The sequence below is a fragment of the Eretmochelys imbricata genome, chromosome 5 (genome assembly GCF_965152235.1).
Source record: "Eretmochelys imbricata isolate rEreImb1 chromosome 5, rEreImb1.hap1, whole genome shotgun sequence".
NCBI classification, from domain to species: Eukaryota; Metazoa; Chordata; order Testudines; family Cheloniidae; genus Eretmochelys; species Eretmochelys imbricata.
Window position 1 is genome coordinate 65,536,363 of NC_135576.1, and position 21,193 is coordinate 65,557,555.

General features: G+C 40.5%; 1 protein-coding gene across 12 annotated transcripts in view; it reads left to right on the top strand.

Moving 5' to 3' along the window:
• Nucleotides 1-20,631, top strand: part of PAM (peptidylglycine alpha-amidating monooxygenase) — a 223,932-nt gene extending 203,301 nt beyond the window's left edge. For 5 of the 12 annotated variants that reach the window (XM_077817250.1, XM_077817259.1, XM_077817253.1 and 2 more), the window contains 6 exons: nucleotides 952-1,064; nucleotides 7,350-7,449; nucleotides 9,668-9,721; nucleotides 16,942-17,145; nucleotides 19,113-19,169; nucleotides 19,784-20,631. In XM_077817250.1, coding sequence (XP_077673376.1) covers nucleotides 952-1,064; nucleotides 7,350-7,449; nucleotides 9,668-9,721; nucleotides 16,942-17,145; nucleotides 19,113-19,169; nucleotides 19,784-19,965 — 710 coding nt within the window. In that variant the 3' untranslated portion in view covers nucleotides 19,966-20,631. The remainder of the gene's footprint in view (nucleotides 1-951; nucleotides 1,065-7,349; nucleotides 7,450-9,667; nucleotides 9,722-16,941; nucleotides 17,146-19,112; nucleotides 19,170-19,783) is intronic. The other 7 variants (XM_077817254.1, XM_077817260.1, XM_077817257.1 and 4 more) reach the window with 5 other exon arrangements.
• Nucleotides 20,632-21,193: the final 562 nt, after the last annotated feature.

Genomic DNA, 21,193 nt, shown 5'->3' on the forward strand with positions numbered 1-21,193 from the left:
TGTTTGTTTGTCTTGGACACAACTGGAACCAAGGATGCCAAGTGGCATGGTGGTTGAGAGGATCTTCTGTGCTCTCACATAGCACATAAGAACCAATCTGCCATCACAGTACCCTTTGAAGTAGCCAATTAACCATTATGGTAGACAGGTACTCCATCTCTCATCATGCTCACACACATACACCCTGACTCTGAACAGGGTGCCAGCTGGTGTCTTTTACTCTGTCAGTCCAGACCAAACCAGCCCACTGCTGGGACAAAAGTTGCTGTGGGGGAGGTTTAGGTTGGATATTAGGAAAAACTGTTTCATTAGGAGGGTGGTGAAGCACTGGAATGGGTTACCTAGGGAAGTGGTGGAATCTCCATCCTTAGAGGTTTTTAAGGCCCGGCTTGACAAAGCCCTGGCTGGGATGCTTTGGATGGGGTTGGTCCTGCTTTGAGCAGGGGGTTGGACTAGATGACCTCTTGAGGTCTCTTCCAACCCTAATCTTCTATGATTCTATGAAAACAGGGTGTTTCGTTTTGTTTGTTTAAATTAAGCTTAAAAGACAAAAAAGGGTAGAGAAGGAGGACCCATTTCTTTTGACCCTTAAATGCTTACAGATATCATCTTTTCAGAGATGAGCTCCAGCTCATTTCTGCTAGATTTTAAACTTCCAGGGAATTTGTATGCTTCTTTTTGATTTCTTTTTCCCTTCCTCTATTCATTCTGAATCTGGTGAAGTGCAGGTAACTCCCTCGGAGGACTTTCCTGTTCCATCCTATTGGTTTACACAGCTTCCAACATTCCCTAATTCAATTTAAATAAATGTTTAATTGTATCTGGAGCTCTTGTTCTTCCATAGTTGCTTCTGATTCTGTCTCTTTGAGGCAACTTTTTTATTTATGCTATTTTGTAAATAGAAGAGAATAATCTGTAGGTCACTAATGAATGAGTGTGTGTTTGTTGCAGGTGGTCTGCTCTTTGCAGTTAATGGAATGCCGTATCCTGGAGACATAGTGCAAGGATTTGTGATGAATTTTTCCACTGGAGAAATAATTGACACTTTCATTCCTGTTAGAAAGGTACAGTATTTCACAGTGTTCTTGGTGGATTTAGCACATGAGTACACTGATGTCTAACTCCCTCACACTTCATACAAACTTTAACGTTTTGCAGGATGATTCCAGGGTCTGAGGCTGCTGTATTATGTTGTACTGGATTGTAATTTTTCTTCATATACTCTAAGGCATCCTTTGCACACTGTTGATCAGGTGAAACCCCAGAACAATACAAGTTTCAATACAGCAGCTGTCCAAGGTTCACTACGCAACTGACATTTTAAATTGCCATGTGGATATTGCAAGTCAGAGATGAGACTGGGTGACTTATCCAAACTGAGCTGCGCCTTTCAAGTTAGTTTAAGGAAAGGGTAGAGGTTCAGAGTTCTTATTTTTTTAAACAGTAATAATATACCAATATAAACAGTAATAGTACTCCTGTCTGGAGATATAAATTTATATAATGTGACTACATGCATTCCTTGCAGAAGACCAGTGTAGAACTATGGGATACCAAATTTTCACTCAAGTAATATTGTAATGCAAAGTTATTTTTAAATATTGGGACAGGGTCAGGCCAGATGGCTACAGGAGAGTGATAGAAGGCAGATACATTAGCCCCAGGTTAAGGAGGTCTCTTTTCCTTGGGAAGGTAACATGGGCAGTTCCAGAACAATCAGGAACTTGCTGGAACCAATTAAGGCAGACAGGCTAATTAGGACACCTGGAGCCAATTTAAGAAGCTGCTAGAATCAATTAAGACAGGCAGGCTAATCAGGGCACCTGGTTTAAAAATGACCTCATTTCAGTCAGTGGGGGGTGTGCAAGGAGCTGAGAGTGAGGGCGTGGTGCTGGAGGACTGAGGAGTACAAATGCTATGTGGCATCAGGAAGAAGGTCCTGTGGTGAGGATACAGAAGGTGTTGGGAGGAGGCTATGGGGAAGTAGCCCAGGGAGTTGTATTTGTCACACAGCTGTTACAAGAAACAGCGTAGACAGCTGTGATCCACAGGGCCCTGGGCTGGAACCTAGAGTAGAGGGCGGGCCTGGGTTCCCCCCATCCCCCCAACTCCTTATTGGGTACCGGAGGAGTTGTCCTGGACTGTGGGTCCCACCAGAGGGGAAGGTCCCTGGCCAGTCTCCCAACCCACTAGGTGGATCAGCAGAGACAGCAGGGATTGTTCTCCTTCTGTTTCCCTATGCTAGCCAGTGATGAGGTTAGCTGAGTGAATGGCAGGTTCGAGCCACTAGCAAAAGTGGCCAAACTGAGGGCTGCCGTGAATCTCTGAGGCGAGCAAATCTGCCAATAAGCGCTGGACCCACCAAGGCAGAGAAGGAACTTTGTCACAATATACTAAAAGTTCTCCTAGCCTATCGTAAATCAAAGAAGGGGTGTCAGAAGTTGCCAGTACTGTGTATCTCATACCCTATTTGTTGCAATCCTATTTTAAGCTGTGCCAAACATTCTTTCTCAGTGTTCATATATTGCTGTGCACCTATACACAATTCTATAAATAAAAATAAACTGGCTTGAAACCAACGTTCATGGTTTTGCACAAACCTGTTTAGAAACATGCCACACAGTAATTTATGCTTTTTAATTTTTGTGGTGTTACTGTTTCCAGGCAGAGAAAGACTTTATAAGACTGTGGAGATGTTGTTTTTATTTTTTGAGAGGGAGTGGATGTTGATAATCAGGACAAAGTTTGAAGCTGACTCCCTTAATTATAGTGGCAAACTTTTTGTGCACACTTAAAGGGGATTGCTGAAAATTTGATTCTTGGGCCTGCATAGTAAACCATTTGCACAACTTTCAGAAATATCCTGTAGTGAAAAGATGCCATTCTTTTTCCCAGGAATATCTTCAGAGAGGTAAATGAATGAAAGCTATTTAAGCTGTGAGTCAATATTTCTTCATACAAGAACGTTTTTAAGGTTCTTACAAATAAAAGCAAGTAAAGCACTCATCTGCATCCTTTCCCCTAGGAAGGGACAAATAACCTAAAACAGTTTGACATGGGGGAGGGAGATCTTATATTTATTAGTGATTTGGCAGGATAACTGCACCTACGCTTGTAGTTAATATTTATATCATTCCTTCTGTATCATTCTCCATCCCATTCAGGAAATTGGGGATAATTGTCCCATATTAGCTGACGGTTCCGTATATTTAGTGTGACTTTTTTCTCTGTGTATAGCAGATCATTGTTGGGATTCTCAGGTTAAGGATATATTAATCAGTTCTAAGGAAATAGATCACCTTTCAGAACCCAACAGGACTAGTTCACCCTTTCATTCAGGCCTCCAGTGTACTCACTTGGAACAGAAAAGGCTTGATGTGACAGTTGTTTCCTTGCTGCTGAACAGGAAGCTGATCCTAAATAGGATTCCTAAGACTGATCTCTTTGGAAATATAACAATTCCCAAATTAGTCTGAAAGACAATGAATTAAAGCTGAAGAGTGAGAGAGAGGATGTGCCTACATTGATGGGAATATTTGTCCAGTGAGGGATCAGTTGATTTCTGTGTCTTGAACGGTGTGAAAGATATCTGGAAAAGGCATGTAAGGCAGGAACAACATTTGCTTCTCTAAAGATATCTCTAAAGGATTCTCACTCTTGTGCCGATAGCTCCTCAGTGGAAGACTCATGAAACGGTCTTAGCTCTGAGAGGGATTAACTCTTGAGGGCAGTGTTAGTAGGGGGTAGAGCACGTAGAAGATTAGGGTTGGAAAAGACCTCAGGAGGTCATCTAGTCCAACCCCCTGCTCAAAGCAGGACCAACCCCATCCAAATCATCCCAGCCAGGGCTTTGTCAAACCAGGCCTTAAAAACCTCTAAGGATGGAGAGTCCACCACCTCCTAGTGAAATAGATTTTCCTAATATCCAACCTAGACTTCCCCCATTGCTCTTTGTTCTGTCATCTGCCAACACTGAGAACAACCTGGCTCCATCCTCTTTGGAACCTACCTTTAGGTAGTTGAAGGCTGCTATCAAATCCCCCCTCACGCTTCTTTTCTGCAGACTAAGTAAGCCCAGTTCCCTCAGCCTCTCCTCATAAGTCATGTGCTCCAGCCCCCTAATCATTTTCATTGCCCTCCGCTGGACTCTCTCCAATTTGTCCACATCCTTTCTGTAGTGGGGGGCCCAAAACTGGACACAACACTCCAGATGTGGCCTCACCAGTGCCGAATAGAGGGGAATCATCACCTCCCTCGATCTGCTAGTAATGCTCCTACTAATGCAGCCCAATATGCCGTTAGCCTTCGTGGCAACAAGGGCACACTGTTGACTCATATCCAGCTTCTCGTCCACTGTAATCCCCAGGTCCTTTTCTGCAGAACTGCTGCTTAGCCAATTGGTCCCCAGCCTGTTGCAGTGCATGGGATTCTTCCATCTTAAGTGTAGGATTCTGCACTTGTCCTTTGTTGAACCTCATCAGATTTCTTTTGGCCCAATCCTCCAATTTTTTTCTAGTCACTCTGGACCCTATCTCTACCCTCCAGCATATCTACCTCTCCCCCTAGCTTAGTGTCATCCATGAACTTGCAGAGGGTGCAATCCATCCCATCATCCAGATCATTAATGAAGATGTTGAACAAAACCGGCCCCAGGACTGACCCCTGGGGCACTCCACATGATACCGGCTGCCAACTAGACATCGAGCCATTGATCACTACACATTGATCCTGATGATCTAGCCAGCTTTCTATCCACTTTATAGTCCATTCATCCAATCCATACTTTTTAAACTTGCTGGCAAGAATACTAGGGAGACCGTATCAAAAGCTTTGCTAAAGTCAGCTATTAGGCTCACTGCTGACAATTCGGCAATAGTAGTTTCAATGGAAAAAAGAACATATTTAATTGTCCATTTTCCCCTAAGTAAGTGAGTTTTAAATTGCACAACACATAAGTACTGCCTTAGAATTTACCCAGTACAAAGCAGCTTATTGCCTCTCATGGAAGTCCCTCATTTAACTAAGGATAGCATTCCAGCCAAGAAACTAATTTGATGTGTAAAGCCAAACAGAAGAAGAGACTGATCTCTGCAGATTAAAGGCCAAATATCCAATTTTATTATTCTTTCCTTCCCTATGTTTCAGCCTCTTCCCTCTCCTCCGCACTACCTTCCTCCCCCATTCTTTTTAACTAGGAAAAGATTACCACTTGCAGCAAACACTATCTGTGGGTTTTATGAGAACCAGTTAGTGATTGATACTACGAGATGGACTTGAATTAACGCTGTTATGTACCTTGATATTGCCCCTGCTTTGTCTTTCACAGTATGTTATCTGGCACAAAAAACTGTTTATTAATAATTTGCTCCAGTAAATTATGCAACTTCTCGAAGCTAGGAGTTAATTTTTGCCAGCATGCTAACATTAGAGATGCCAGGCGTCCAGTCCTCAACTGGAATGCCCAGTCGAAAACTGACCTCAGCGGCTCCAGTTGCCGCTGTCAACTGGGCCGTTAAAAGTCTGGTTGGCTCCACAACTCCCATTGGCCGGGAACCGTGACCAATGAAGGCTGCGGGAGCGGTGCCTGCGGGCGCGAGGGCAGAACGTGGAGCTTCCCTGGCCACCCATACACCTAGGGGCTGCAGAGACCTGGCGGACGCTTCCTGGGAGCAGCAGTAAGAGCCGCTGGGACCCCAACCCCCTCCCAACCCTCTGCCCCAGCCCAGAATCCCCTCCCGCACCCTAACCCCCTGCCCCAGCCTGGAGTCTCCTCCAGTACCCAAACTCCCTCCCGGAGTCCACACCCTCCCCAACACCCTGCCCCCAGCCCTGAGTCCCCTCCTTCATCCCAAATCCCTCATCCCCGGCCCCAACCCAGAGCCCACACCCCCAGCTGGAGCCCACACTCCGGAGCCGCCTCCTGCACCCCAAAATCCTCAGAGCCTGCTCCCCCAGCCAGAGCCCTCACCTCACCTCCCGCATCCAACCCCCTGCCCCAGCCCAGTGAAACTGAGTGAGGGTGGGGGAGAGTGAGCAACGGAGGGAGGGGGAATGGAGTGAATGGGGGGATGGAGTGAGTGGGGGCGGGGCCTTGGAGAAGGGGTGGGGCAGGGGCAGGGCCTCGGGATCTGGTGCGGGATGGGGTGTTCAGTTTTGTTCAATTAGAAAGTTGGCAACCCTAGCTAACATAGGAGCCCTTCATTCACCTAGTCCAAGAGTTAAATATGCAGTTGTTTGCAACAGTTGAAAATATATTAGTATGTAAAATATTCAGAAATAATTGTTTATTTCAAATATTCAGACACAATTAGCTAGGCCTGATGACATAGAGGATATCACTATGCATTATCATGTAGGAGACAAGATCAGCCTCATGATTCTTATTCCCAAATACATGGGAAACATTCTCATTGTTTTTCACTCCCATGTCTCAATCCTTGAAAGACTGCGTGGCAGGGGTAGGGAGGTGGTGAAGGGGTTTAGCATTTTCCATGCTGCTGAGAATGTACAGTAATTGGGATAGTTGCTGACTTGAAAGTATATGGAGACCTTATGGGAGAGAAAGCAAACTAATATTGTTGGCTTACAGCTGTTGGGCCCAATTCTTAAGTTTACTAATTTTATTCCGCTTTGGAAGTAACTAACCACTTGGTATACACCTTGCTAGAATTACTAGAGGGTAAATGATTCTGTATCAATGCTTACAGCTGCAATAGTGATGAAGTATATTATGTCCAAAAAACCTACATTAAAATATCATCAAGGTTGTAAAGTCAAGCACTCAAAAGTTAGGAAATGCCAGTTGCCTATACAAGTATGTGGAGGTTTATACATAAAAATCTTTTACTTTAGTGCATATTATATGTCTATAAAATATACATGCACTCTACTTATGTGATGGCTATACATATTCGTCACTTTCCCTCTCCTCTGTCCATCTACTATATTTATAAACAAGTTAGCTTTTAATTTAATTGTGTAGCACAGTAATATCCACATTCAGTTCTTTACATGTTTAAGCAAAATATTGACAAAAATGGACTGTGCAAAAAAAGTGTATATCACTAGGTTTGAATTCTTTGCACAATGTATGGCATGTTAAGCTCTCTATAAATCATGACAATAACTACTGCCCTTGGAGGAAGTGACCACCTGATGGAGATGTAATTCCTGTCTCTTCTTTCCTTTGAAGGCCTGGCGCCAGCATAAGCTATAGCACCCATTATATGAGAGCTAAATTTGGCTCTGTATCTCAAATTTTTGATTAAACAGGCCTTTTGCATTTGTGTTTTAATTCTAATACATTGTGTAGTCATTCAGGAGTGATTTGTGGCTGTTTATGTTGACAGAGCTTTGAGATGCCACATGACGTCGTTGCTTCAGAAGACAAAACAGTGTACATTGGAGATGCTTATGCCAAAACAGTATGGAAGTTCACTTCCACAGAAAGTATGTTGCTTTTGTTTTGACTTGTACTTTAAAAGATACTTCCCTGAAACCATGTTCTCAGTGACTGACATCCCCTGTCCATTGTCTGTACCTTGATTAAGGATTGGTTTCATTGCTTGAGCTAAACAGTTGAATTTTCTTTTTCCACGTTCATGTACACATTTCATTGCTTAAAATAAGCATGTTTCGCAAAAAACTGGCTGCTCTTTTTACCATTCTTTTGTAACATTAATTCCTGGTCTATATCAAATATGAATCCTGGGCAGATTAACTAATTTGTCACAGAGCTTCATATGAAATTGTATATCCCAGTGAGTATTTTTCTTGTTACATCGTTTGTACGTATTTAAACAAATACTTAAGATTAATTTTTTCCAGTTCTGTAATGTATCATTTGTTGACAATGCCCTCTGTTTACTTAGAGGTTGTGATACAGGAAATTCTCTGTGGCTGAAGTAAAGCCAGAAGTCCAAACTGAGTCCATTTTAATTGCACCGGGAGTAGGTCACTTTGACAAATCAGTCCAGTTTAATCTAAAGTCCTATTTACATTAACTGGAAGTACTTCCCAATTTACTATACTCAGTTAGACTTCCGGGGGATGGGGTGAATATGATCTGAGTCAGACATTGAATTTAGCAGGATTAAAAAATGGATTAGGCATTTTCTAGGAATAACAATATAATCCACCGTTACGTTAGATAGGATGAAAATGTATAAAATGTAGAAATCCAATCACTAGTTGTCTACCATTAAAAATATATACTTTCCATCGGATCTGGTTATTCCATAGTTGTCTGTTACATTTCATGCCCCTTCCTCTGAAACATGTGGTACTAGCCACTGTTAGTAACAATACACTGGACTAGATGGACAACTGGTCTGATTGGATATGTCTCTTCCTATGAAGAATAACTCCAAACAGGAAGCACCTCCAAGCTTTCATTCACAAGCAGATGGGAACAGCTAAGGTTTATAAAAACACAAAACTAACAAGTTCAGTCAACACAGCTAAGAGCTTTGAGGAGAGGGACTTGGTTTATATTTTAGAAGTATAGAATTATAGTAACTATAAGTGATATCCATCTAGTAGATGGGATTTGTATCTAATTTATGATAACATTGTTAAACTGGTCCTCATCCACCTGTCCAAGACCACATGTTCAGTCAACACAGCTAAGAGCTTTGAGGAGAGGGACTTGGTTTATATTTTAGAAGTATAGAATTATAGTAACTGTAAGTGATATCCATCTAGTAGATGGGATTTGTATCTAATTTATGATAACATTGTTAAACTGGTCCTCATCCACCTGTCCAAGACATGTTAGCATAGTATCAGCCATTGATTCCCCTCCTCCTCCTTCCCCTAAATAGTGTTAAGAATTTGGAACTAGTGAAATGTTTCAGAATGTGCCTTTTCAGATAGGATGACACTTCCACTGTTTAATTACTTATCTTTATGTTATATAAACCTTTTCATCCACAAAAGTCTCAAAATGCTTTATAAACCATATTGCAAACTGCATGTATAGAATTACTTCACTCACTGATGAAATACAGCCACTTCTGAGATAGAATGTGGTGGCTGTTTCATATTATATAGCAGCTGCAACACAGTTTGGGCAGGAAGCGAAGAATAATGTCCCTTGGAATTTCAGAGGTAAGTTCGGGTTGGGAGAATGAAATTGCTATGCTGGAATTTGGCCAAGGCACTAGATTTAATACCCCAACTCTTGTGCAAAGTGCCGTAGGATTTTTAATAAAAAGTGAACCTTGGGTTGTTTATTTCACCTGAAAGATTCCACCTCCAGTATCACAATGCCCCAAATGCCATACTGGGGTATTGATTCAATGAAGCCTCTAATGGCAAAGTACTACCTACTATATCTCCACACCTTCCTCCAGGGTTTAGATTTTTCCCCTGGTAATGTCCCATTTATTGCTAATTAAATCCAACCATGTTAATCATATGAAATGTGATGAGCTCTTATGTGCCCACAAAACCACTTTGTGGCACAGGAGTTGGACATTTATTGAGAACTGCCTTTGTGAATCACGCTCATGCTTTCATAAGATTCTGATGACACTGATAGTTAGTTGACGCTCTTTGGTGAAGTTCAGACACAATGTGATATTTACTAGAGGATTGTACATTTGGTAAAGATGTCAAGAGTCTTTCTAAAATGTCAGTTGGCCTGAAGAGCAATTTTGTGTTACAGAAATGGAGCATCGATCAGTTAAAAAGGCTGGTATTGAAGTGCAGGAAATAAAAGGTTAGTCAGATTCCTTATGGGAATGGGCATACCAGAGTTGTACTGGAAAGCGTTTCTGTGCTTTGTAAATACTCTTGCCAGGAAATATCAGGGAGGGAATGCTAACTAGTCTGACAGTAATTAAATTTTTTGCTATCATTTTCTGTAGTTCAGAGTTACAATGAACTGGCATGGGGAGGGGACATAGGGTAGCATGTTGCATTGCCGGTAGACCCAATATAATGGGAGAATCAAACACTTCAACTTCACTGGTGAAAAGTGTGTCTCAGAAATGTACCCAATGGACTGTATGACCCTCCATTATCCACAAAATAGCATCAGCATCAGCTCTGTTAGATGCAGAAGTGGCTGTGGTATGTAGTTGTCTCAATTATCCAGAAGAAAATAGTAGCATATTTGAAATAGCTGTTGGTTCCATTTTCTTTTTATTTAGTCTGTACAGCATATTGACAGTGCTGGTTACATTATTAATAATGGCATAAAGCATTTTCTTTTGCTCAAATTTGTTCCTCCAATCTACTTTTTTTCCCCTTTTTTTTCAAAATAGCAGGGTGAAAATGAATTCAAAGAGAGAAAAGAATCAAAAGAACGTAGGGACTTAAAATAGGCAGGTAAAGAAACATAGATAGCACAAGGTTTAAAGGGGGTAAGGTAATGATCTAAGGTAGATGAAGAGGAATTATTTTAAAATTATAATAGTCTATTACACAAGTCTCTTCTACAGAAGAAGTGGTAATTTACCCTGAAAAAAATGCACTGTAGTTGTACTGTTTTTACTTTGGCAGAATTCAGAGCACCAGGCTTTAGATATAAATGGAAATATGAAAAAAACATCAACATCACCAAATGTAAACATATTAGTACAAAGTAGACTGCCTTTAAGACACGATAATACTAGCATCCTCTTCTCTCAGCAGACAATCTCACCCAAAGTACTCAGCAGAAAAATATGCCTGGAAGTGCAACAAATCCAGGCTCTGGCAGATGAGGGTGAAAAGCCCATAGCAGCACTGAGGCTCTTTTGGCAAAGGTACCCTGCTAGCTGCCGCCTCTCATTTAATCAGGGATATCTAGATTAGAATAGTTCAGTAGTATCACATAGATTCAGAGAGAGTCTTTCAAATAACCACTTGCTATACAACTTCGGGGCACGTAGGTTAAAATCAATAGTTTTTAGCTTCCCCCTGGAAGCTAATAGGCAGCAAATGTTCCTCCGGGGGGAATTCTCGGCCAAAAAATTAAAAATACTGCACACAATATTTTAAAATTCTGTTTATTACATTTGTCAATATAACCATGCCAGTTTCAATTATGTTGGTAATTTATTTCAAAATACCTGTCAGCAAGTATGTCTGTAACAATACAGAGGAAAAAAAAGATCTAGGAAAAATTTTTTGACAAATAGATTCCTTACTGGACATATTAATACAGAACTTTGAGTAATTCATTTAAACTACAATACATAAACATATTTCCTGCACCCCTCAGAAGAAGTGCAAAGGCTTGGGGTAGAGGGAGGGAGGGAGCCTGGGAGCAAACCTGGAGAGTGGTTGTGTGTGGATGGGAGAAGTATGGAACAGGTTTTTGGAGGGGTTGGGGGTGGGAAGGGATTGTACAGAGTTGGGGAGCCTCCCCCATATAGGCCCTGGCTGACCCCTAGCCTCTCCCATTTTAGTTGGGCACATCAGCCCGCATGTATCTCTGCACCCTCTTACCCCACGTCCCAATTTGTGTCTGCAGCCCTCTTCTCCGTGTTACCCGGGGTTTTGCTGAACTCAGAGCTCTTGGTAACTTTACTCTTTGCAAGGTGATGACAGGAAATAAATCAATGGGGGACACGGCACGTCTGGCCAATAGATAGTTGATGTAAGCAGGCAAACAAAGGTGCTTTCACTCTAAGCGTCTGCTTTATTTAGTCTAAAGTGTGATGGATTTGGTCACAGAGATCCCCTTGGGACTGTCACCTGATGTGCTGAAATTACCTCTGAGCCCGTTTTCACTGCCAGCTTGGGACTTCAGAACCCTGCCTTGTTGAGCCAGACACGCTAGCCTGCAACAACACAGACTCGAGATCTGGGCCAATGCCCCCAAAGCTGCAGTCTTTAACTAAAAACAGCTCAGCAGGTTACCTCTCCAGCACCCAGACACCGAGTTCCCAATGGGATCCAAGTCCCAAATAAATCCGTTTTACTCTGTATAAAGCTTATACAGGGTAAACTCATAAATTGTCCGCCCTCTATAACACTGATAGAGAAAGATACACAGCTGTTTGCTCCCCTAGGTATTAATCACTTACTCTGGGTTTACTAGTAAAGAAAAGTGATTTTATTAAGTATAAAAAGTAGGATTTAGGTGGTTTCAAGTAGTAACAGAACAAAGTCACCAAACAAAATGAAGCAAAAACACGCAAGCCTAAGCCTAATACATTAAAGAAACTGATTACAGATAATATCTCACCCTCAGAGATGTTCCAATAAGCGTCTTTCACAGACTACACTCCTTCCTAGTCTGGGGCCAATCCTTTCCCCTGGTATAGTTCTTGTTCGTTCCAGCAGACATCTCAGGTGGTAGGCAGGGGCTTTCTCATGACTGGCTGCCCCCTTTGTTCTGTTCCACCCCCTTTTATAGCTTTAGCACAAGGCAGGAATCTTTTCTCTTTAGGTCCCCACCCCTCCTCCTAAATGGAAAAGTACCAGATTTAAGATGGATTTCATTATCAGGTGACATGGTCACATGTCACTGTGAGACCCCTAGTCCCCGTTCCCCATGGGCAGGCCCACACGTACACAGGAAGACTTTCAAGTAACTAAGGCCATTTTCAACTGATTGTTTCTGGAGCACCCTTAATGGCCCCCACTTAATATGTTTACATCAGTAATACAAGTTTATATCTTATTCTCCTAACTCCAGACATAGAAATAATACGTGCAAACAAATAGGGTGAACATACTTAGTAGATTATAAGCTTTCTAATGACCCCGTACAAGGGGTATTTAGCATAAAGCATATTCCAGTTATGTCATATTCATAAGCATATTTCCATAAAACGTATGGAGTGCAACGTCACATCAAGTACTTACACATGTCTGCAGCACATTAGTAGAGCACCCCAAATTAACCCCAGTTTAATATTTACCCAAGGTCTCAAGTGGATATCTGTAGACTTCCAGTGGCCAGCTAGCCATCTGCAGGCGAACTTGAGAGGTGTCTCAGAATATCCCAAGTATTCAAATGTCCTCTGAGCTCAGATCTCTTCATCTTTTTATACCCAGTTTGTTAGTATTACATGGCTTGTTCATCAAAAAACTGCTGAGCTGAAGTTGTGTGTGGAGTTTTCCAGCCTGTCAGGAAGGGAATTTTTCTTCAGTTAACCAGCTGTATTTCACATAACAATAGTTAACTATGGCCAGACTTTTCATTTTGTGCAACTGCATGCTTCAGCAAAAACTCAAGTCAGGAGGGCACTGGGTCATGTTCACTCCTTGTTGTCACTCACTTTCCCCTCCCCTGCTGGTCTGTTAGTTGTGCTAAGGATTCAGCAACTGCCTTTCTAGCTGCTTTCAGCAATGAATATAACAATTGGTATGCCGGCTGTGGGCAGTGGTCTAGGCATGCTACTGCACTTTGTGCTACCAAAAATCTCCCCCTCCTACACCCATGAATCCCTGCTCCTCTCTACCCCCTGTCTCCATGGGGCCCTGCAGCCACCCTCCCATTCAGCCCCTGGCACAATGCTGTCATCCTACTAGCCCCTAAGCTTATGTCCCAGTCTGTCCTCCCCCACTAGCCCTTCTGTACTCCATGTCAGCAGCCCCATGTGCTCAGTTCTGTCTGGTGCCTCCTACCTGGCCCTGCTCTGACGAACGCAGCCTCTCCACCAGCTGGTTGCCCTCTCTTCTGGAACCACAGCAGCCCTTGGTGGGTGAAAGGTGTAAGTCCAGCACCTCTCCAGCAGAATCTGTATTCTGCAGAGAAAATAAAATCTGCTGGGGACATAAATTCTGCTCATATGTAGTGGCACAGAATTCCCCCAGGAGTAAAATGTATAGATATAATATACTTTCTGTGTGATGTTCTGCTTAATGTGGATTGATGTGGTATGCACTAGCTATAACTTACAGATGGTAGAGTGCTCTTATTACAGTAGTCTAATCTCAAAATGAGACACAAATTTGGAAAACTGATTAACATCAGAAAGTGCCTTTAGCTGTAGCTGCTACCTGAGCAGCCAAAGATCTATAAAAGCCCCCACAGTCATTCTCTGTCATGACCCATAAAATGTGAAGCCTCACTACATAGCAAAACTTGGAGAGCATTTCACAAAACAAACGATATAATTTTATAAATATACATACAAATATTGCACATATGCATATATATGTTCATACGACGTATAGCAAGCTTTTAAATTCATCTAATATAATATCAGAAAAGGTTTCTGATGCAGCAGTTTTTTTAAAAAGTTTAAAATAATATAAAATAAATTAGTCCATGATATTAGTATGAAGTTGTGTTTTTACTAATTAAAAATGTTTCACAAAAATATGCCATAAAAGTTTCTTCGAAATTTGTAAATAAATAAATAAATAAATTTAAAGAATTTCCTTAGAAACCCCTTTTCTAATCTTATGTGGCAACCAAATACAGTTCTAGAATCAGAGTATTTTCAAATGCACCCAAGTGAGCAAAGAGCCTAAATCCTATTTCCTTTCAATAGTCACAATCTGTAATCTGTTACCAATGAGCAGTCAAGTAATCAGTGAGATTTTCATAAAATAGGTTAGTCTATCCATTGCTATAATGCTAAAGGGTACAGTATGCGCCTTATTGGGAAGGAGAAGGCGGCTGTATGACTGAACTGGCAATATACTTTCATACTTTCCAGGATGAATTAAAGTGTTCAGATTTCAAAGGAGTGAATTTATTGGTTGGGGTTAGACAGGGTTCAGTTCCAAACATAATTTGTGGCTTCATTTTGCTTGAAGTTTCACCCTATGTTCCCAGGTCAAACACCTCCACCAACTTACCCTCCTTGTTCTTCTGGCTTTTCCCTTCGTGTGTTTGTTTGATGCAGCCTGATGGCAGCACAGTGCACTGGGAGTGGACTCCTCTCTCCATGCTCCTTGGCCAAGATTGAATCCAGGATGTAGGTTCCAGAAACTTTTCATTCTGCAACCCCTCCTCATAGAAGTTGTGGAGTTCTCTTCTCCTGGGATACACCCAAACAGTAGTCTTAATAAAAACAAGATTTATTAAAAATGGAGAAAATGGAATATAAACAAAATAAATTTGTTTTAAAATGTCTTGATTTACACTTCCTAGAAGCTAAACTAGAACTCAGTCCCCTCTCTGGTCACAGTGGCTGTCCCCAGTACCAACTCTGCTGTGTCAAAGTGAGAGCAACATAAAGAATTTGCTGGGAACTGAAAGGTAACGCCTACTTAGGCATAAAATTGAACAGTCTGCAACAATTCTCATCTTCATTACAGAAGTGTGGTCCATGGAGAATAAGGGCTTGTCTTCACTAAAGTTTTAGCTTGAGATATAAATGAAGTGTTGCCCCTAGCCTGACTCCTGTGCACACACAAATTTTAGCTCGAGTTAAGTGATATTTTTAAACCAGCAATTCCCAAACTTTGGGTCATGATCCCACGTAAGGTTGCTGCAATCCAAAGTGTTCAGAGGATGCCATTTTACAAAATGGCACCCTCCACGTAGCGTGACCTCACACACACCATATGTGTGCGAGGTCATACTGTGTGGAGGATGCCATTTTGTAAAACAAAATGGTGTCCGACATGCTGCAGTTGACTTCACACATAAACTGTGTATGAGGTCAAGCTGCAAGGACAACTCCATTTAAAAATGGCATCCTCCATGCTGTCTGGGGTCGCAGGAAGCAATACATGTGAAAATGGGGTCATACAGGGAAAATGTTGGGAACTGCGGCTTTAAACTAAAGCCAGCTGGCCTGTCAGGGGCTGTGGGTTGAAGTTTGAGTGCTGCTGATGCTCCAGCTAGTAAAGCAGTGGGGACTTGGTTACTCAGTCAGCTGCTAATCCAACCACTGTGCAGCTCGACCATTTTACAGTGTGACTGCTCTCACCTGACCAAGGCTAACTCATGAGAAGTTAACTCAAGTGTAGGTAACTTTCTCAAATGCCCCAGTGAACACAAGCCCTAAGAAGTTTCAGTGGCTCATTTCATGCTGGGACCTGGTAATCGTTGGCTGCCACTTCTCCATATTAAAGACTAAGGGAACTCACAGCTGCATTATAGAACTCTCTGGACTTTACTTGACTCCACAGGCCACACTTTGGCTACCCCGGTAGAAAATACTGAAGTGTATATAGTTTTATTGGAGTTCATCCAAAACATTACCAGCTGTACAGATTTACTAGCAATACACACATGTCAAACTTCACAGCTGAAATTGCACCTTTTTGGGATCATATTATCCAGCTCCCTTCTCAATATGGCACATGTTCCTCCTTGATAACTATAGTCTACCAATAGCATCAACATCCTTTTCCCATTCCTCCTCCTCCATGGCACTGTAGGGAAAAGGAAATGAACTGGTGGAATCATTTCACATGGCATAATTCTAGCAACTAAAGTTGTGGATAAAATGCAACCACAATACAATTAATGCCTATCTCGCAAAGTGCGAGCTGCTCTGAACAAACACACACATATATATACACACACATACAAGTCCCCTCTGGGTTAATTGTTTCAAGGACTGTAACAAATACATTCCCTTTTTATTCTTGATAATACAAAAATGTAACCGGTTACTTGCAAAAGGATCTATGCAGCTAATGTAAGGGGATGTCTTCCTGAGAAAGTAATGTCATGCCTTGCTTTGTTATAACAATGGAATGCTTCAGGATTTTCCCATCATTCAAATGTTGGAATTCTTTAGGAGCAACTCTCCCTGACAGTTGTCCCATCTCCATCCTCTGAACTGCAAATATTAGAGAAATAAAGAGAGTACGCTCTAATCTTCTCAGACATTTAGAAAGTTATATCTCTATTCCCCTGCATGGCTCTTGAGATGACACCAGCAGTAGCTAAGAAATCCCGTGAGCATGTCATTTTATAGTTTTAATGGTGCCTGTTATTAATTACTGAAAATTTCCGGGGCATTAGCATGTTCTTTTCAAGCATGTTGCTTGAAATGCCAAGATACCGATGTCAATTCTCTTCTTTTCTTAAAGAAGCAGAGACAGTTATAGAAGCCAGACTGAAAAACAAACCTGTTTCAACGGAGTCTCAAAAGAAGTGGGAAAAACATCATATTGTCGAACAGGCCAGCCCTGGAATTTCCTTTGTTCTTATTACAACTCTTCTAATTATTCCTATTGTTGTCCTGTTGGCAATTGCTGTATTTATTCGATGGAGGAAGACAAGGGTCTATGGAGGTAACCATGAATAACTCTTAAATTCCAGAACAACAGACTTTTATTATTCAAAGACATCATTGAACAGGCAGGGCCAAAATTATGAAAAGAGTCCTGTTGTCTGTATTTAATCCTGTGTACAGGTACCATGGCAATGCATTCTAATCCTGTGTTGGCATCCACAAATGACTGTGTCTGCAAATACATTTATTATTGTACCTTAATAAACCACTTTTTCAGTATTTCCTTCTAAATCTTCCCTTTAGTTGTTATCAGGGTAAAACTGGTTCTGAAATCCCAGAAAAAGCCTTCTGATTATAATTATTTTGATTTAGATAAATCTTTTATTTTAAAATTCAATGTATAATGTACTTAGAGATGCTTTTCATGTTGGGAAAGCTTAGAATACTTTTTTCTTCAAAATAAGTGCAGCTTTAAAAAAAAAAAAAAAGACCGATAAAGATATAAACAAAAAGGAGTACTTGTGGCACCTTAGAGACTAACCAATTTATTTGAGCGTAAGCTTTCGTGAACTACAGCTCACTTCATTGGATGCATCACGAAAGCTTACGCTCAAATAAATTGCTTAGTCTCTAAGGTGCCACAAGTACTCCTTTTCTTTTTGCGAATACAGACTAACATGGCTGCTACTCTGAAAGATATAAACAGTATTACAGGATTTCCCAGAAATAAACAAATTGCAAACATTAACAAAAAATGTCTGAGGGGAACATAAATGGTAGTTCACTTACTATCTCATGCATTTTCTGAGTCATACATACGTTTCTATTATGTATGTGCCTTCATCCCTTTGAAATCCAGCTGTGACCTTCTTAATGCGTATTTATAGTGCTAAAACTGTGACGTTGTCTCCAGTTCATACTGTAGTAACCTATTATAACACATTTTACTTTCTTCGAAATTGTCACATGAATTAGCAATTAAATGTTCATTTCCTGGCTTATCAGTATGCCGTAAAAAAGTTGGTAAAACAGACAGAATAAAACATACATGAATTGTGCAAATAACATAGTTCCACCACTATTACAGACCCAATGTAATTGAAATCCTCACACAAAATTCATAAAGTTTGAAGTGCAGTGATAATGGTGGAAGAAAATCTTGCTTGCAAATGTTCAGCATTGAAAAGTAATACTGCATGAGGAGTTGTTGTTTTTAGTGTTAAATATGCAAACACTCCAGAGGGCTAAATCATTATAAAAAGCAGATATGAATAAGACCTCTTAAATCTACCTGTCCATCTCCCAGCATGCAGATTTGTTCCTTCTAGTGCATTTTGGAGTAACTGAATTTACAGTGGATGGGAACATTTTGATAAAACTGGACTTTGTTAAATATCTAGAATATATTTAAACTGGTAAAAACAAATTACTTAGTTCTGCAAATTCTTTGCACTGATTTATGAGTATATACAAAGTAGTGTGTAGAAAAAACAATTTGGTTGTGGTTTTTTGTTTTCCTTTGGATTTGCAGTGGGAGAATCACTATCATTTTCCAGTAGCTCAAGAAATTTGGAGATCATTGAAGTGTCTACCATGGATCTAGAGTGTTTCAAGAGCAAACTGTACCACATGCATGTCCAAATGAGAACAGAAGTATAGTACTGTTTGGCATGTCTTACTACAACTTGCAGTGTGCTGGAATATAATTATCCAGACAGTGTAAGTGATGAAGTTGTTCTTCTCCAACTGTAGTCTTCATGATCACAAAAGCCAGCAGTTGAGAAAGTGGTTCTCGGATTTGACTGAGAATTTAATCATCTTAATGGCTGCAATGACGTATAGAAAGAATGGCACAAACTGAAAATAAAGAGTGTGTCCTTTTTCCCACTATGAGTTATAATTCTACCCTTACCATGAAGCTGGACAATATCAATTTTTCTCTCAACTGCTGATCAGTATCAGAAAATGCACTGTTTCAGAATAGGGCCATTGATGCTTATTTTGAAATTTGCTTTATCTTTTCAGCTGATGCAGACCACAAACTTGAATCAAGTTCAGGAAGAATCTTGGGCAGACTTCAAGGTAAGTAAAATGCAAGATATCTTTGACTGTTAAGAGTCCAATAACTCAGATTTTATTCAAGTAAGTCAACACAGAAACATGTTTGAGAATAAATACTGTATATTTAATACCTTGGTGCTGGGAGTGGGATTTTCCAAGGGCAGAGGTGGGGGAAGTCTCTCCTCCTCAGCTCTCTCTTTATTATAAATATATATAATGCCTTCCTCCGACCACCTTTTATATGTCCGCTCAAGATGATCTGCCATTCCTGCCAAGAAGCTGGTACCTGTCATAATGAGTTATCCCTGTTTCTTATAGTGAATGAAATGAAGCGCTGCCTCTGGGATGGCTAATTATGTTCAGACTGGTCGGGACACACGAGATGCTGTTCAGACGGTTGTTGTAGCTGAATCCTAAAGGAAGCTCTAAAAAAACCCATTTGTAATTTTGTTTGCCACAACCTATGTGCCTAGCTTCCCAAGATGGTTCATGTGCTGGCCTTCTTCGAGGGCTTGGTGGAAGGTGCTTTTTGGGAAAAGGATAAGGGTCATTAAAGTGGATGATGGATGAGTGGTAGGAATTTTTTTTTCAAATTCAGTAATGGAAAGCTTACCTTAGGTATTTCCTTTCTACAGGAAAAGGTAGTGGAGGCCTTAACCTTGGGAACTTCTTTGCAAGCCACAAAAGCTACAGTCGGAAAGGGTTTGACCGACTTAGTACTGAAGGGAGTGATCAAGAAAAAGATGAAGATGATGGTACAGACTCAGAAGAAGAGTATTCAGCTCCCCCACCCCCACCAGTATCTTCCTCATCATGAAACCAGCCTTTGATTTATTCTACATTGAATGATTCTACCAAGAACATCAGATTCCTTTTGCCTTTAGCACGTTTAAGATTTTGTGTATTTAATTGTAAACTGTACTAGTCTGCGTGGGGCTGTACACTGGGATTTGTTTGGTTTTAGTTTGGTTTTAGTTTGGTTTGGGGGGTTTTTTTAAGTGGAGGAGTGTGTGGAAGTTTTATATCAGTGCCGTTGTCTTTATGTGAACATCTTAATAAAGAAAACAATCCTCTTTTAATGGCAGTGCTGATTTAAAGTAGTAGTATTTTATCATTTCTGTTTTGGGACCTTTTCTGTATTTGTAAATAAGTCCCATTATCTGCTTTAGCACAATATTTTCCTCATGACATTTCAGTTGTCAGTTTCTTTCTTTTGTGCCTTTCCTGTTCAATATCCTTAAACTATTGCAGTACAGAGGAAATACAGTGCCACAAGAAAACAAAGCTGCTAAATCTTCTTCTATTTTTTTAAAATCACTAACATAATATTGCATTGAGAGAGAGAAAAAGTCTCTATTTAATTCTTTTTTCTTCCTCCTTAGTTGGTGTGTTTCTGAGATGTCTTATTTTTAGATAGTATTACTGTTAAAATACTATTTTCTGAGGCTGAATGTAATTTGTGTAATAAAGTGTTCGCAGAGCATTTGCTGTCAGAGTGTATTTTGGAATTTTTGCATATTTGAAGGGTTTTTGTACACAACTTTTGTAACAATAACACAGACCACTTCTTACAGTGAAAAATGTGCTATTTTGTATGAGTTGGAAGATATTTTGTTATGTAGCAGCTTTAAAGGGGAAAAAAAACAAGACTAACTTACATACATGTATAAAATCAAACAAACATTTAAAGAGGAATCTTGCCTGTATATCAAAATTGCAGGGTATTTATTTTAATAAAACATGATCAGAGCTAAGAAGAAACCTGTGTCTCAGATTGCATATGAAAATAAATTAGTTTAGGCAACTAGTATAAGTTTGCTTACAGAACTGATACTCTTAATTTTTCTAAATTTCCTCCCCCATTCATGCAACATAGTCCTCATTTCTGCAATATGATGACTCACTATTTTATATTTGCTGAAGACCGGCTAGATAATTATGCTGAATGTGTGAGTCATCTAAAGTGACTCATTTGTGTGACATCGTCATGATTCATCAGTCTCCTTTGAGGATCAGAGGCATAGATTAATCTCATTTTATTTAAA